The sequence below is a fragment of the Apteryx rowi genome, unplaced genomic scaffold, assembly GCF_003343035.1.
Source record: "Apteryx rowi isolate R43461 unplaced genomic scaffold, aptRow1 scaffold_9, whole genome shotgun sequence".
In the NCBI taxonomy this organism is placed as follows: domain Eukaryota; kingdom Metazoa; phylum Chordata; class Aves; order Apterygiformes; family Apterygidae; genus Apteryx; species Apteryx rowi.
This window is the reverse complement of record NW_020451204.1, coordinates 7363946-7376401: the sequence shown is the minus strand read 5'-3', so window position 1 is coordinate 7376401 and position 12456 is coordinate 7363946. Positions and strand designations below refer to the sequence as shown.

The 12456-nt window shown below is 40.5% G+C and overlaps 1 protein-coding gene across 1 annotated transcript in view; it reads right to left on the bottom strand.

Moving 5' to 3' along the window:
• Positions 1-551: 551 nt before the first annotated feature.
• KIAA1324L (KIAA1324 like) overlaps positions 552-12456 on the bottom strand; it is a 33726-nt gene continuing 21821 nt past the window's right edge. Inside the window, exons 15-20 of the mRNA XM_026091266.1 lie at positions 10161-10257; positions 8842-8943; positions 6020-6146; positions 5057-5235; positions 3858-4023; positions 552-611 (exon numbers count right to left, since the gene is read on the bottom strand). Of these exons, the coding sequence (XP_025947051.1) occupies positions 552-611; positions 3858-4023; positions 5057-5235; positions 6020-6146; positions 8842-8943; positions 10161-10257 (731 nt within the window). The remainder of the gene's footprint in view (positions 612-3857; positions 4024-5056; positions 5236-6019; positions 6147-8841; positions 8944-10160; positions 10258-12456) is intronic.

Here is a 12456-nt window from a genome sequence, read left to right as displayed (position 1 = left end):
TGCCTCTTGCATTAAAGGCCAACACAGATCATCCAGTCCTTCAGAGCATAAGCATTCTCCAAAGCTCAAAACTCACTTGAGGCTCATCTAAGTACCATTCACCATTTCGATTTTGAGAGAGACTCACAGTTATGCTACTAAAGGACAATGCACAACCTTTGCAAGAGGTTTCAGGCCTCTCTGAAACTCATTTCTTATGAATATGTGTAGAAGGGGTGACAGGAAATGAAAGGTACCTATAAATCACATGGCATGCCTGAGCAATGCCTAGGTGAATGCAAAAATTCATGTTATTTGCAGTATGTATATCTCTTCCTGAGTTGAATTTCATTCCCAGTATGGAATCCAAGCATCTGCTTTCTTTTTTGGCAAGGTACTCAATCACATGATAAGGCAATCCAAAGTCTGGTTTGCTTCGGGTCTTCTTTCCTCCCAAATGGCTGAGCATTTCTCACTGAGACCACCATTACAATGTGTGCCAGAATATGTTTAAAATATGGTCCTGTAAAAATAGAAATCAGGTTTGTTTCTTTGAAGGCAGCATTAATTCTTCATATATTCTGGGATCTTGAAGATTTCAGCTGAACAGATTCAAAGTGATCTTCTTTTTCCTGCAATGGAAAAGACAGGTTCCCATCAACCAGGATTCCTCAAATTCACTCCAACGGTTGTTAGAAACCCTTCTTCTCCTAAAAGCTCCAGTGCAGCCCTTGCCAAAGACTTCACTTTGATTCCACCACAGTAACTAAAAGCAGATTTTGACCCTTTATTGTGTAATAATACTAGTCATCCTATTAAAATTTGCAGAAACGTCAAAATTCCATCAAGAGGCAAAAAGTATACAAATTTTTCATGGTACATTAGAGGGTATACAAAAGATTTCGATTCCATATTCATGGCACAGGACAGATAGCCAGAGCAGGGGAGTTGCAAGATAATTTTATGTATGATTATTATTAATTACCAATTTGCTTGTTACATTAAAGAAGTGTGTGGAGCAAAACCTGTGAATGTGAACACCACTGCCTTGATTCCCATTCCAGCTCCTCTTCTGGGAGACCCACAGGACAAAAAGAGTATAAGAGACAACAGAGCCTCTGCTATCTTAAATATCAGGGCTAGAGAGTTGATTTTTCTTTCTGATTTTGCTTGCTTTGGCCAGAAGGTATTACAGCGTGAAGTGTGGACAGACACATTGTGGTGTGTATGGACAACCCAACAGCCCGCGCAGGAGAAGTGAATGAAAGAGCCCTAGTAAAACTACTCATTAGACTGTGCCAGTTCTTGTTTCACGTGCCTACCTTTTATACTTGTTGATGTTGACAAACATTTTGGAAACAATATTAAACTAAACTCACAGTCTGGTCTTTGAAGCAATCTCTTTTGGAAATGAGGACAGAGCCTGGTACAGAGGTGAGAAAGAGCAGGGGAGAAATTTGTCCTACATACGCCTACTGCAGAGTATATACTTCTTCCTCTGAAGGGTCTGGTACTGTTATGCTGGAGAGAAAAGACTGAACTAGAACACCCTCACATCTGAAGCAGTGTGATAATTCTTTAACTTCTATATTCCCAGTAAAAATAACAATCTTTATATATATATATATATATATATATATATATTACAGCTCTGCCCCTAAATTCCTTGGGTACTCAAAGCTGCTAAAAGCTTCATGAGATGTTTTGCCTCCTAGAAATGTCATTGCCCGAAGCTTGAACATATAGTTAAGATATTTCAGATTTTTCTTTATCTCTCAGTTTACATTTCTTCTCTTTTTCTTCCCCATTTCCCCCATTTTCCTCTATATACTTTTTCTGTATTTTATAGGCAAATGCAGCAGGAGATGAATTTCCTCATCTTTTGCATTAATGAAAAATGATGCCTATAACATTTGTTTTGGAGAAATAAATACTAAATTCCAGTTATCTACAGGGATACAGGACACAGATTTCAGCAAGCTAATGAGGTAGTGGAAGTGGAGTTTGCCAGCTATGATCATTTAGTAGAAAAAAAGGAACTAGCTTAGAAATATCTGACAGGCTTGTTTAAAAAGGAAAGAATACTCAGGAAGCCTGCTAAAATGGATATAGGAACTTAAAGAAACTCTCTTTGAGTCCAAATAGGCATTCAATGGGCTGAAGCTGGAGTACTAAAGCTTACTTTAAAGAAAAAAAAAAAAAAAAAAACACTTCTCCCACACCTTCATCTCTATTCTTCTAATCAGGAAGGAGCCAGTGGTTGGTGCTGCAAATGGAGTCCGCAAAGCTGTTACAGGTATCAGACAGAGAGCAAAACATCACCCTCACCAGCAGCACCGGTCATTACGCTCAGTCACAGCCAGCCAAGCCATTGCACACACAGAAAAATCATCCGTATTTCAAAGTCACTCCCTTCTAAGAGGATATAAAATGGAGTTAACTTTCTTTTTGGAAAACTGCCACAAAATTTGACGTGATTTGACTTTATATATTCAATATATATATATTCAATATTCAATATTCTTAACATCGCATTTCTGCCCCTTTTTGCAAGAAATAATATCGATTTCACAGGACAAATATTCAGGCTGTGGACAGGGTGAAGTTCTGCATATTAGTTGTGTAACTAGCATTATCTAGGAGGGAGATTTGGGGAACAGGCAGTGTGGATAAAGGAAAATAGTCTAATAAACAAGTAAAAGAACTAAGAGAGGAGAAAAGGGAAAAGAAAGGAAGCACACATTATATTCATTAATTCATTATATTGCACTCAATTGCAGAAAGAAAAATATGGAACACAAGGAAAGATTTTAAAATTGAAAATTCTGAAATATTTTTTGGACAAGAAACAGGAAAGTGATTTTTTTAAGTTTTTTATTATTTTTCTAAGAAACCTTCCTTCCTATTTTGAAACAATCCTCTTCAGCAAAACTGGAAAGGAACATGTCATCCAGCTTTAACCTGGATCAGAATAGATACCCCAAGTAGACTCCCTTAGAGACAGCACTACTCTCCCATTGACTTCAAGACATTCAGAATAAAGACTAAAGCACTTCCAGGACCTATCATGATGGTCCTCTGCTCCTCCTCTCAGAAACACTGAAGGGATGACAAAAACCTTTTTGCTATGAGTTCAAACGCACAACAACTCTGCATTACATATGCTATGAGAAGGGGACACTCAACAGTGCAAAGTCACACAGTGCATGGGCGACATGGGACATCCTCGTATCACATCTGCTTCACACTGCCTGGACCCCCTAAGCCCACACCTTTAGGCAGCACTATTCCTTCCTCATTATAACGAGGCTTGGACTAATTTAGCACCCATTTCTGTGAAAACCACTGGAAAAATGCTTAGTGGAGTTGCTGTCCACGGAAACAGAGGAGGTTGCTTAAGGACTCCACTGAGTAACAGGCTCTGGCAGATGTCTCCTTTAAGTGAAGCCCACAGTACTCAAAATTTTGGTTCTCAAGACAGCCACAAAGCTCTGCCAGGTGGGCTGCAACCTATATTCCTGATGTCAATTTTCCATATCTGCAATAGCAGTGTTTTTCTTGGTGTTTGGAGATACCTGGTAGGAATACGGGGAGAGAGGTCCCTTCCTACTAACTGCTCCTTTTGGATATCATCCATATAATAAAGAACACTACTGAAAGCTCTCTGTGGAAGAGGGAGCATTTCCTCAACACCTACACTGTTTCTTTCCATTAGCCATACTGTGGATTTCAGCAGAATGACTATGGACTGGCTGATGTGTGCGTGGGAGGGTGCACAAAGCACTGTGCAAATTAGTGCCGCAGCCTCATCATGTCCACTAATAAATAAATAATGTAATAATCACTTTTTAGAATTAATAGTAATAATTGCTACTCACTTTTGTTGCCAAGGACTTGAGCTTCCCCAGCAGTGACTGCTTATTTGAGTATACTATTTCTTCTTCATTATCTTCTCCTTCCATTATAGCACAGCTGTCAGCAGCTGGCAGCTCGCACTCTTTTGAGTTCGCTGTCATCACTAATTTGGAATATTTATACTCCAGCCTGAAGATACAAAGCCAGACAGGTATGGTTTTTTTTTTACAAATGTCCCATATTCAAGGTTTTCATAATTTAGATTATCTGCAGTCCTTTCATATAGTTATTGATAAGGTATTTATTGGAAATTAGATCATGAGAAAAGTGCAACCAGAATAGTATTAGTAATACATCCAATTCTTGCTCTCCAGATTAGTGGGTGATCCTTAGAAGTCTTAATAAAAGATCCACATCTTTCCAAAAAGCCACAGGTAAGTACTTCAAAGTTCCCAAACTGTCGAACATGTGTGAGGATTTCCTGAATGAGGAAGAGCTACCTGTGTGCTAGCTAGGGGCAACAGATCTGACTTCAGGCCGTACTGGGATCTGCGTCACACCCCTGTTCAAAGTGGCTACAGGGGAGAGGAGAGATGGGCAACAGCATGATGTAGGAGGGGGCCATGAGGCTGGAGTCTGGGTTTGGGTAAGCTGGATGTGCCATGGGGGAATGAAATCCCATTGGGATGGAATAATGGTTCAAAGGTTTATGGCAGGAGGTTTGAGAGGCAGAGGACAACAGGGATGGAAAACGGTCAGTACGTTCAGCCTGAGAAGCATGGATCTTTTTGGTATGTACCAGACATACCCTGTCAAAATAAACCTAAGCGCAATACAGTCAGGAACCCTTTTTTAAACACAAACAAAAAGTATGACTTAGATTTAGGAGACTTTCTTTTGCTCTTCAGACCTTGAGGAAGCCATGTTGCTTTCGGACTTAAGGTCAACCTCAAACTCTCAGGGGTTAAAAAGACAATTCCTATTGGGAGGTTATCTGATAACAAATTACCATAGACTTTCTATACTCTTCTTGCTAGCATTTTTGATAGCCATTGTTGGTAGAAGAAACCTCTGCTAGGTGGATTAATGGACTGATCCAACACGGTATTTCTCATCTACTCTGTCATAAGGCCTCATCCATGAAATGTCATTCTGCTGACAGATGTTGACTACACTGAGCTTTTAGCTTACTTTTACATGGAACACAGTTCACAGTACTTACTTCTGGTTCTTCTTCCAAAAATAGCAGGTCAAGGCTATGAGCAGAACTGCTGTGAAAGCACCAACACCAGCTCCAACTTTTAGCCAGAAATCTACTGTTTCACAAGTGCTTGTCCTTTTCTCTGGCAAAGGAACCCCTTTAATGCACTGCTTTGGCTCATTCCACACATACAAGGTTTCCTTTCAAATGGAAAATAGAGAACACTGAAAAGTGAGATAGTTGGTAGGAAAACGGGGAACTATTCTGATGTAAAGACAACAAGGTGTTTTGAGGTAGACAGGTTAAACATCTTTTCAGTAAGAAGCAAATCAAAATACATTTTTCAGGTTTTCAGACTCCAGCTGGGGTCCCCTGGATTCTGGCTACAGGTTCAGACAAGCCAGGAAGGGTTTCCTATTCTGTACCTGCTCTTCACCTTTCTGACAGAGTTTGGGTTGGACAAGATTATGAATAGGTTGTGAATAGGTCTCCTGCCTACATAGGAGATGCTGATCAACAGAATGGTTCTGAACCAGTGAAAGGACATCATAATATTTCTCTAGAGAAGGCAGTAGCAAAAAAATTCCTTGCAAGCAAGGACAGATGAATTTCTGAACTGAAATCTTGAATCCTTCCCTAGTGCACTGCTGATGCATATGGCCGTTTAAGGATGGAAGTCCTTTGGACACTTCATCCTATACAAAGCTTTCCTGCATGTACGAATGCAGAGAGTTCAGGCCCCTGTCCAGACAGCTGCTAAGGCACAAGACAGCTCTTCCTCAGGAACTGTACTGCCATGGAAACAAAAATCCTGAGTCTCAACACAGCACCTCACCAATAGGGGGCTCATCCAGCCAGCTCAGACTGTGGACCGAGATTCCTTAGCTCTACCTGCACTTACGTGTCAGCTTGTACGCAGAATTTCAACAGCATCCAAGTGATACCCAAATGAACTCATCCGACTTAGAGCTGCCGGTCCCGTACCTGAAATCCTTTCTTGCAGGCTCCCTCAATTTCATGGTAGTCTTGCTCCGTGCAGAGAGGGCAAGCTTCTGCACTTTCCCACATGAAGTAGAAAGTGCATCCATCACAGGTGCCAGCGGGGCATGAGCTAGGAGAAGAGCAAACCTGAGTTATCTATCGCTTACAAAATGCTCTGGAGTTCGCATACTCACTTCACATGCTGCTGCTGAAGATTGGTTATGATAATTACAACGAATGGATAAATATCCATCGAGTCAGCAGATGGAAAAATCTGGGGGAAGAATTTTCCCAGGTTGTAAAATGCTTTCTCAAGTAAAAACAGATGTTGGGTGTCAAAGGACTAAAATAACCATTCAGTTCCTGGTGGTGAGCGCTACCTACGCACCTACAATGAAGAGAACAGAAAGAACCAAGCCTTGGAGACCAGCAGAACTCCAGTGTTTCACCAGCAGGAGTGAGCCCAGTGTATGCCTCTATTGCTCTTCCCTGCACCGGGTGACTGTGAATGCTACAATCTGATTCTTGCTGTTGTTATAACGACGTCTGGGTGATTTCGTCCATATGGAGTGGACTTGTCCTGCCATGGCTAATTACTAGAAGGATGTTCGACAGTTAATGAATAGATAACAGCTTCTCTCAGTCCAAGAAAGACTAATGGCCCTATTTTGTATTCAGTGGGCAGAACAAAATTCTTCTTTCAATGCCAGGACATTTACTCAGTTTTTGTTACTGACAGCCAGATCAGTTCTAATAGCAACAGTGACCAAAAGTCCACAGAACCGCTGATAAAAAGTTGGGCCATGTAAATGGGAAAAAATCCATACAGAAAAACTAATTTAAAGGATATTTCAACATCATCTGGAAATCTGTTATCCTGATTTGAAGGGTCAAAAAGTCCACAGAGCTATAAAAATGATTCTGGCTTACCTTGATTTGAAAAACTGGGAACTCTCCTCTCTGCATTATGGAATATTTTTTCTCTGTATATGACAGGGGCACTGACAGACCTTTCTCTGCCTCTTTCATCTTATACTGCAGTTTCACATGGTACTAAACACCATGTCTGGAGGATCAAGGAGTTGTGTGTACTATTATTTGACAGGTATCAGATATCTCACTGTTTGAAAATAGCTATCTGACTGCTGAGCTAATCAAAGGGGGCTAGTAAGGGAGAAATCAACAGGAGATGAGGTAAGGCACATCATGTCAGCAGTGTGCAGTTTCTGTCCACACTCATGATTTTGAAAAGAAGGGATGTTATGCCTCTCTTACTAAAGGTGAGTTATCCACAACTCACCTTGAATTTAGTGTACAGAAGGCAAGAACTCACACCCAAGGGATTACATGGTGGCTTGCTGCTCAGTATAACTTGTTAGTGCATCAGATCCCTAAGAAACGGGGGTAAACATCCTCAAAGGCATTCAAATAGCAACTACTTGGCCATCAGCTTTGAAGCAGCTGCCTCTGGCTTCAGTCAGGCGTTCATGGTTCACTTCTCCTGAGACCGACCAAAGGGGATCCCAAACTTTTCACACTGTTACCTTCTGGGAAGGGCTTAACTTTGGGGAAGGAGGATGAGTGGGAGGGTGATTAACAGATTTACACTAACATCCAGATGTCCTCAACAGCCAAAGATGAGGGTTAGCAGGGCTGAGAGGAACTTCTGAAAGATTGCAGGGTGTTGCTAAAGGGTAAACAGGCTAATTCTTTTACTGTTTTTCCTCTGCAAGTTTTTAGGGGTAGGAATAAACAGGGCTTTGGAAGGAAGAAGCTTTTTGGAGTCACGTGAATCAGAGTAAAGGGAAAAATCAGGTCAGGCAAATGAAACACAGCTGGTAAAAGGGGCCAAGGATCCAAATTCCAGTGACCAGACGTGGTTCAGTTCAAGGATGGGGAGGAGAAGAAGGCCCTCCTTGGCGCTGCATGTTCAAGGGGGTTACGAGGACTGAAAGCACAGCTCAGCCTGGAGTCATAGCACTGCCCTCAGACTGTTACCGGAGCATGGGGCTCCTCTGTCAACACACGATGCTTGAACACAGCATGTGAGCACATCTCTAACCAACTGATTTTTAGAAAGATCATACCTGGGAGGAAGATATACTCTTCTCCTCATTTCACAGGTATAAACCTGAGGCACACAAGGACTAAGTGACAGGCTTAGAATCACACAGGTTGCTCCTGGCACTGAATTGAAACAAAATCTCTCAAATCCCAGACAGCTGAACTCCTGCAATGCATCTCCATCCTATCAGCATTGCTATTTTCTTTATTTCTAAATCACTGAAGATATATGGATCCAAAATACATATCGAACTTGAACTGGACAGAGGCAGGGCTCAAATAAGCATTGCAATAAGCAGATTTCATAGGTCCTGGAACAGCTTGTTCTTTTCCTAAAAATCATTTCGTGCACAGGCACTGCTGTAGCTCAAGGAAGGAAAACTGCCTCTCAAAGCACAGACTAGGCAGCTTTAATCATGAAGCCAAAGATCTAGATGAGGATCTGAAATGAATAAGTAGTGCAGAAAACGAAACATTGGCATCATGCACTTTTGAATTAAAGCTTGGAACAGCCTGCCCAAGCTCTGACCCCTCTCACTGCATAGGTTAAATACAGACCAGTTGGTCTGCTGGAAGGTGATGGGCACACAGGACTTGCAGCAAGGCCTTCATCTAAGAGAAATGAGTGAGATCTCTGGGGTGCTGAGGAGGGAGAGAGCACTTCTCATTGCATTTAAGTATAAAGTTACTACTGAGTTTTGCAAAGGAAACCTGAGAGAAAAAGGCTTTTAGGCACTATTGAGATAAAAATAATTAGATACCTGGGCACAGAAAGCTCTCCTTGATCTGGTTTGTTGGGGTTGCATCGCATTGTCACAACAGTTGCACGGCCATTTTCGCAGGAGGTTGTCACTGTTGAAGACCTAATGTGAAACAAGAGGGAAAATGTGTGGTCAGTAAAACATTACCACTGCAGTAGATATATGTTGCTGCTTCATAGGTCTCTGACCATTTATTTATGCTTCTGTAATACTAAAGAAATAACCTATACCAGAGTGCTTTTGCCATTGATAGCTGGAAAGAAAAAAAAAGGAGCAATGGAAGCAAGGTAGGATTCATCACATCATTTAAATCTCCAGATGCCCTAAGATGCCACCTGGGGAACTGTTCTGTTTTCTGGCAACTTTGAATTCTGCTGAGCCAAGGAATAAACCTGCCCACAGAACAGAACAGAATGATTAAAAAACAGAATTGCAGACATTAGGATTGGTGTGTTGCTCTGCTGGAGAGTTTGATGGCTCTCTCCTCACCCAGGAATCTGAGTGCCACATTTTTCTAAAATAGAAGAAGGCAAGAAGGATTCAAAAGAATGGACCTTATTCCAGCATAATAAGGTTTATAAGCCACATCCATAATATACTCAAAGTATATATGGTGTGGGATTCAGTCTGCAGATTCAGACACTCAAATTTAGGTGTCCACACATGCATAAAGTGTTGATTTCCAAAATGTTATAGCCAATTAATATCTATCAATAAAGTCAACACAGCCTAGAGAGCAAATCAGTAAATGAATGTAGGTATGTGCCTTAGGATGAGCTGAATATCTCTGTAGGCTCCAGAGCCCGAGCTTAGAAACTGAGTTCACGTGTAGACACCTACGTGAGGACATCTTAATTGAGGTGATATGTGAGCTGATTCATACCCAATCTGAGATATTCTCTTTATGGAGGAAAGTGAAGAATAGGAAAAGCATACTAGTAACTGTGCAGGTTGGAACATTTTTTTTTTTAACCTTGGTCAATTCATTTTTGTAATGTCAAAGTAAATACAAATGAATGTGAAAGAAAATATACAATGTGAGGTGGACATTGTGGAAAGGAACGTGACATTGGAAATGACACCTGGATGAATAGAAGCTCTGTATCATTCTCTACAAATCAAGTATAATTTAGACTTGAGTGAACAACAGCGTCTGCTGATTATATAGCATAGTCTTCAACATGCCAATCAGAATCAGCCAGATACTGATTAAAGTGATAAAGATTAAAGGTGGCTTAAAGATCTTCCCTCACAGTTTTAGTTTCCTTTAGACAAATGAAGAGAGTTGATATACCAACAAAATAGTATGTTTTACCTACTTGTAAAAGAAATGCACATCAGGTATTTTGCTTGGAGAGGGAGGAAATATATCTGTCTTGATGCTGATATTTTCCAGCATCATTTCAACAGTAGCTCCTAGAATGTGAGGGGGGAAAAAAAAAAAAAAAAGGAACAAGCTAAGAATTTCTGGATTTCTGAGGGATTCACATCTAATATTTTTTCAGTCAACAATGAATGACTTTCAGTTTCTAGCATTTAATATGCTAACCATTAACTAGACAACATCCTTTAACCTAAGTGAACTTCGCAGATTCATGTTTCTCGTACAGTCCAATTTCATCACACACACAACAAAATAAAAAGGTAACAAAAATAACAACACTGTAAATAAGTTTTACTCTTTTATATGAATTCAGAGCAATCAGGGGATATCATAGAATCATAGAATAATTAGATTGGGAAGGTCTGGAGATCCAATCTGCTGCTCAAAGTATATACCTTGCATATGATGCTCATATGCATAACTCCAAGTTATCATAACCCTAACACCCTAAGCAATCTATAAACTGAAAGATGCAATGGCAAGATTCAGAAGAACTATGGAGTCATAGGCAAGCCTTGATTATGCATTTTGAAACAAATGGCAGACTCATGGAAAAACACAGGCTACACTGGTCTGCATGGATTTTGAGGAGAGCTGAAAAAGAGGAAAATTCAAGCAACTGAATTTCTTAGAGCTCCTTCCCATCCCATAAACAAGAGAAGACAGAAAATATTGGTGCTGCACTGCAACAGTTCAGAAGAAGAGGGAGCTGTACAAATGGGATAAGCTGCATCCTTCAAGTGAGGTGAAAAATAGCCAGAGCAATAAGAAAAGCAGTGTGGTAGCAGCCAGCAACAGGTGGGAAGATGGGAAAGACTGTGAAGAAAAGACATTTTCCACTTGTTCTTGCAACAGTTTGGAGAGTCTAACTACATTCTCAGGAGTTTGATATAACTGGCATTACATCTGGGAGGATGATTCACATGGCTGGAAAATTCAAGTCTGGTTATAACTCTTTTAGGGAAGATAGAGTAGATAGCAAAGGTGATGGCATGACAGTTTGCACTAGACACAATTACCTAGTTTAGGACTATTGACAACTGAGATCACAGGATCTTGAAAGGACATGGATCGATGTGCTAACAGTGCCCAGGAGGATATATGGATGAGGGACTGTTACAGAGCATTAAATCAACACAGAGAACAAAACAAGCTGTGCCACAAGCAGCTGTCAAGAATATGTGCAGAAAGATGTTACATCAACCTGGAGGGGGCCTCCGTTCTGAAAACATGTACCAGAGTCCTTAGTTCATAACAATGATCATCATCTCTCATCAAAGACACTGCATCTAACACAAGGTAGCTTTACATTGGATCCCACCATGATGGACAGAGATTAATTAATCACTGGGCTGGACACTCATAGCTCCTAGGGACCTTAACATCTTCAATAGAGGCAAAAAGAGAATATTCCCATCCAATATGCAATACTGTATAGTTGGCATCTTAAAGTGCAGTTTCTCAAAAATAAGAACATTAGAAGCAGAATCAAATGTGGAAAAAAAATTGTCATTCTTTAAAAGAAAGATATTAATTAGATGACTAAAAAGCCACAATGACTCTCTCTGAACGACAACAGCTTTGACTAAAATTCCACCTTGGGTCAGGGCAATGGTAAAGGGACAATTCAAATAAAAACAGTGGCACATGTTCCATGGAGGGGGAATAAAGAATCAAGTGTCAAACAATTTAAATCGAAAGGAATGAGTTAAAGAAAAATGGTAATGGATGCTAAAGACTTCAGGAACAAGTCTCTATTTGGCAGCACTAGAAAATTTATAAATATGGGGGCTTTTTTAGGAATACTAGAAATGACAGGTCATCTTACAGGCCTGCTGATGGGTGGGAAAGACAAACCTTAACTATTTTGGAATGTAACAATTGTGATGAAGAAAAAACAGCAGAAGATCTTAATATTTTCTCTGTATCAGAAAAGAATCAGGACTCTCAGCTTGCTTTCCAAGAGAAAAACTGAACACCTTTCACTCCTTTAGTGGCAAGAGAGGATGTTAGCCTCTGCTTGGGATGCACACTTAGAGACTAGCAAGACCAGGTGACCTGGACCTAAGAGTGAGCTGGCCACAGAGGTCTCTTGCCTACAGGTGTTTCTCTTTATTAGAGCTTGTAATGATAAGGAAATGTCAGAAGACTGATGGAGAGAAAAAGGATGGTGCAGAAATTCAAAAAGGACAAGACTAAAACAGATTATACTGTGGTTAACCTGATGAGGC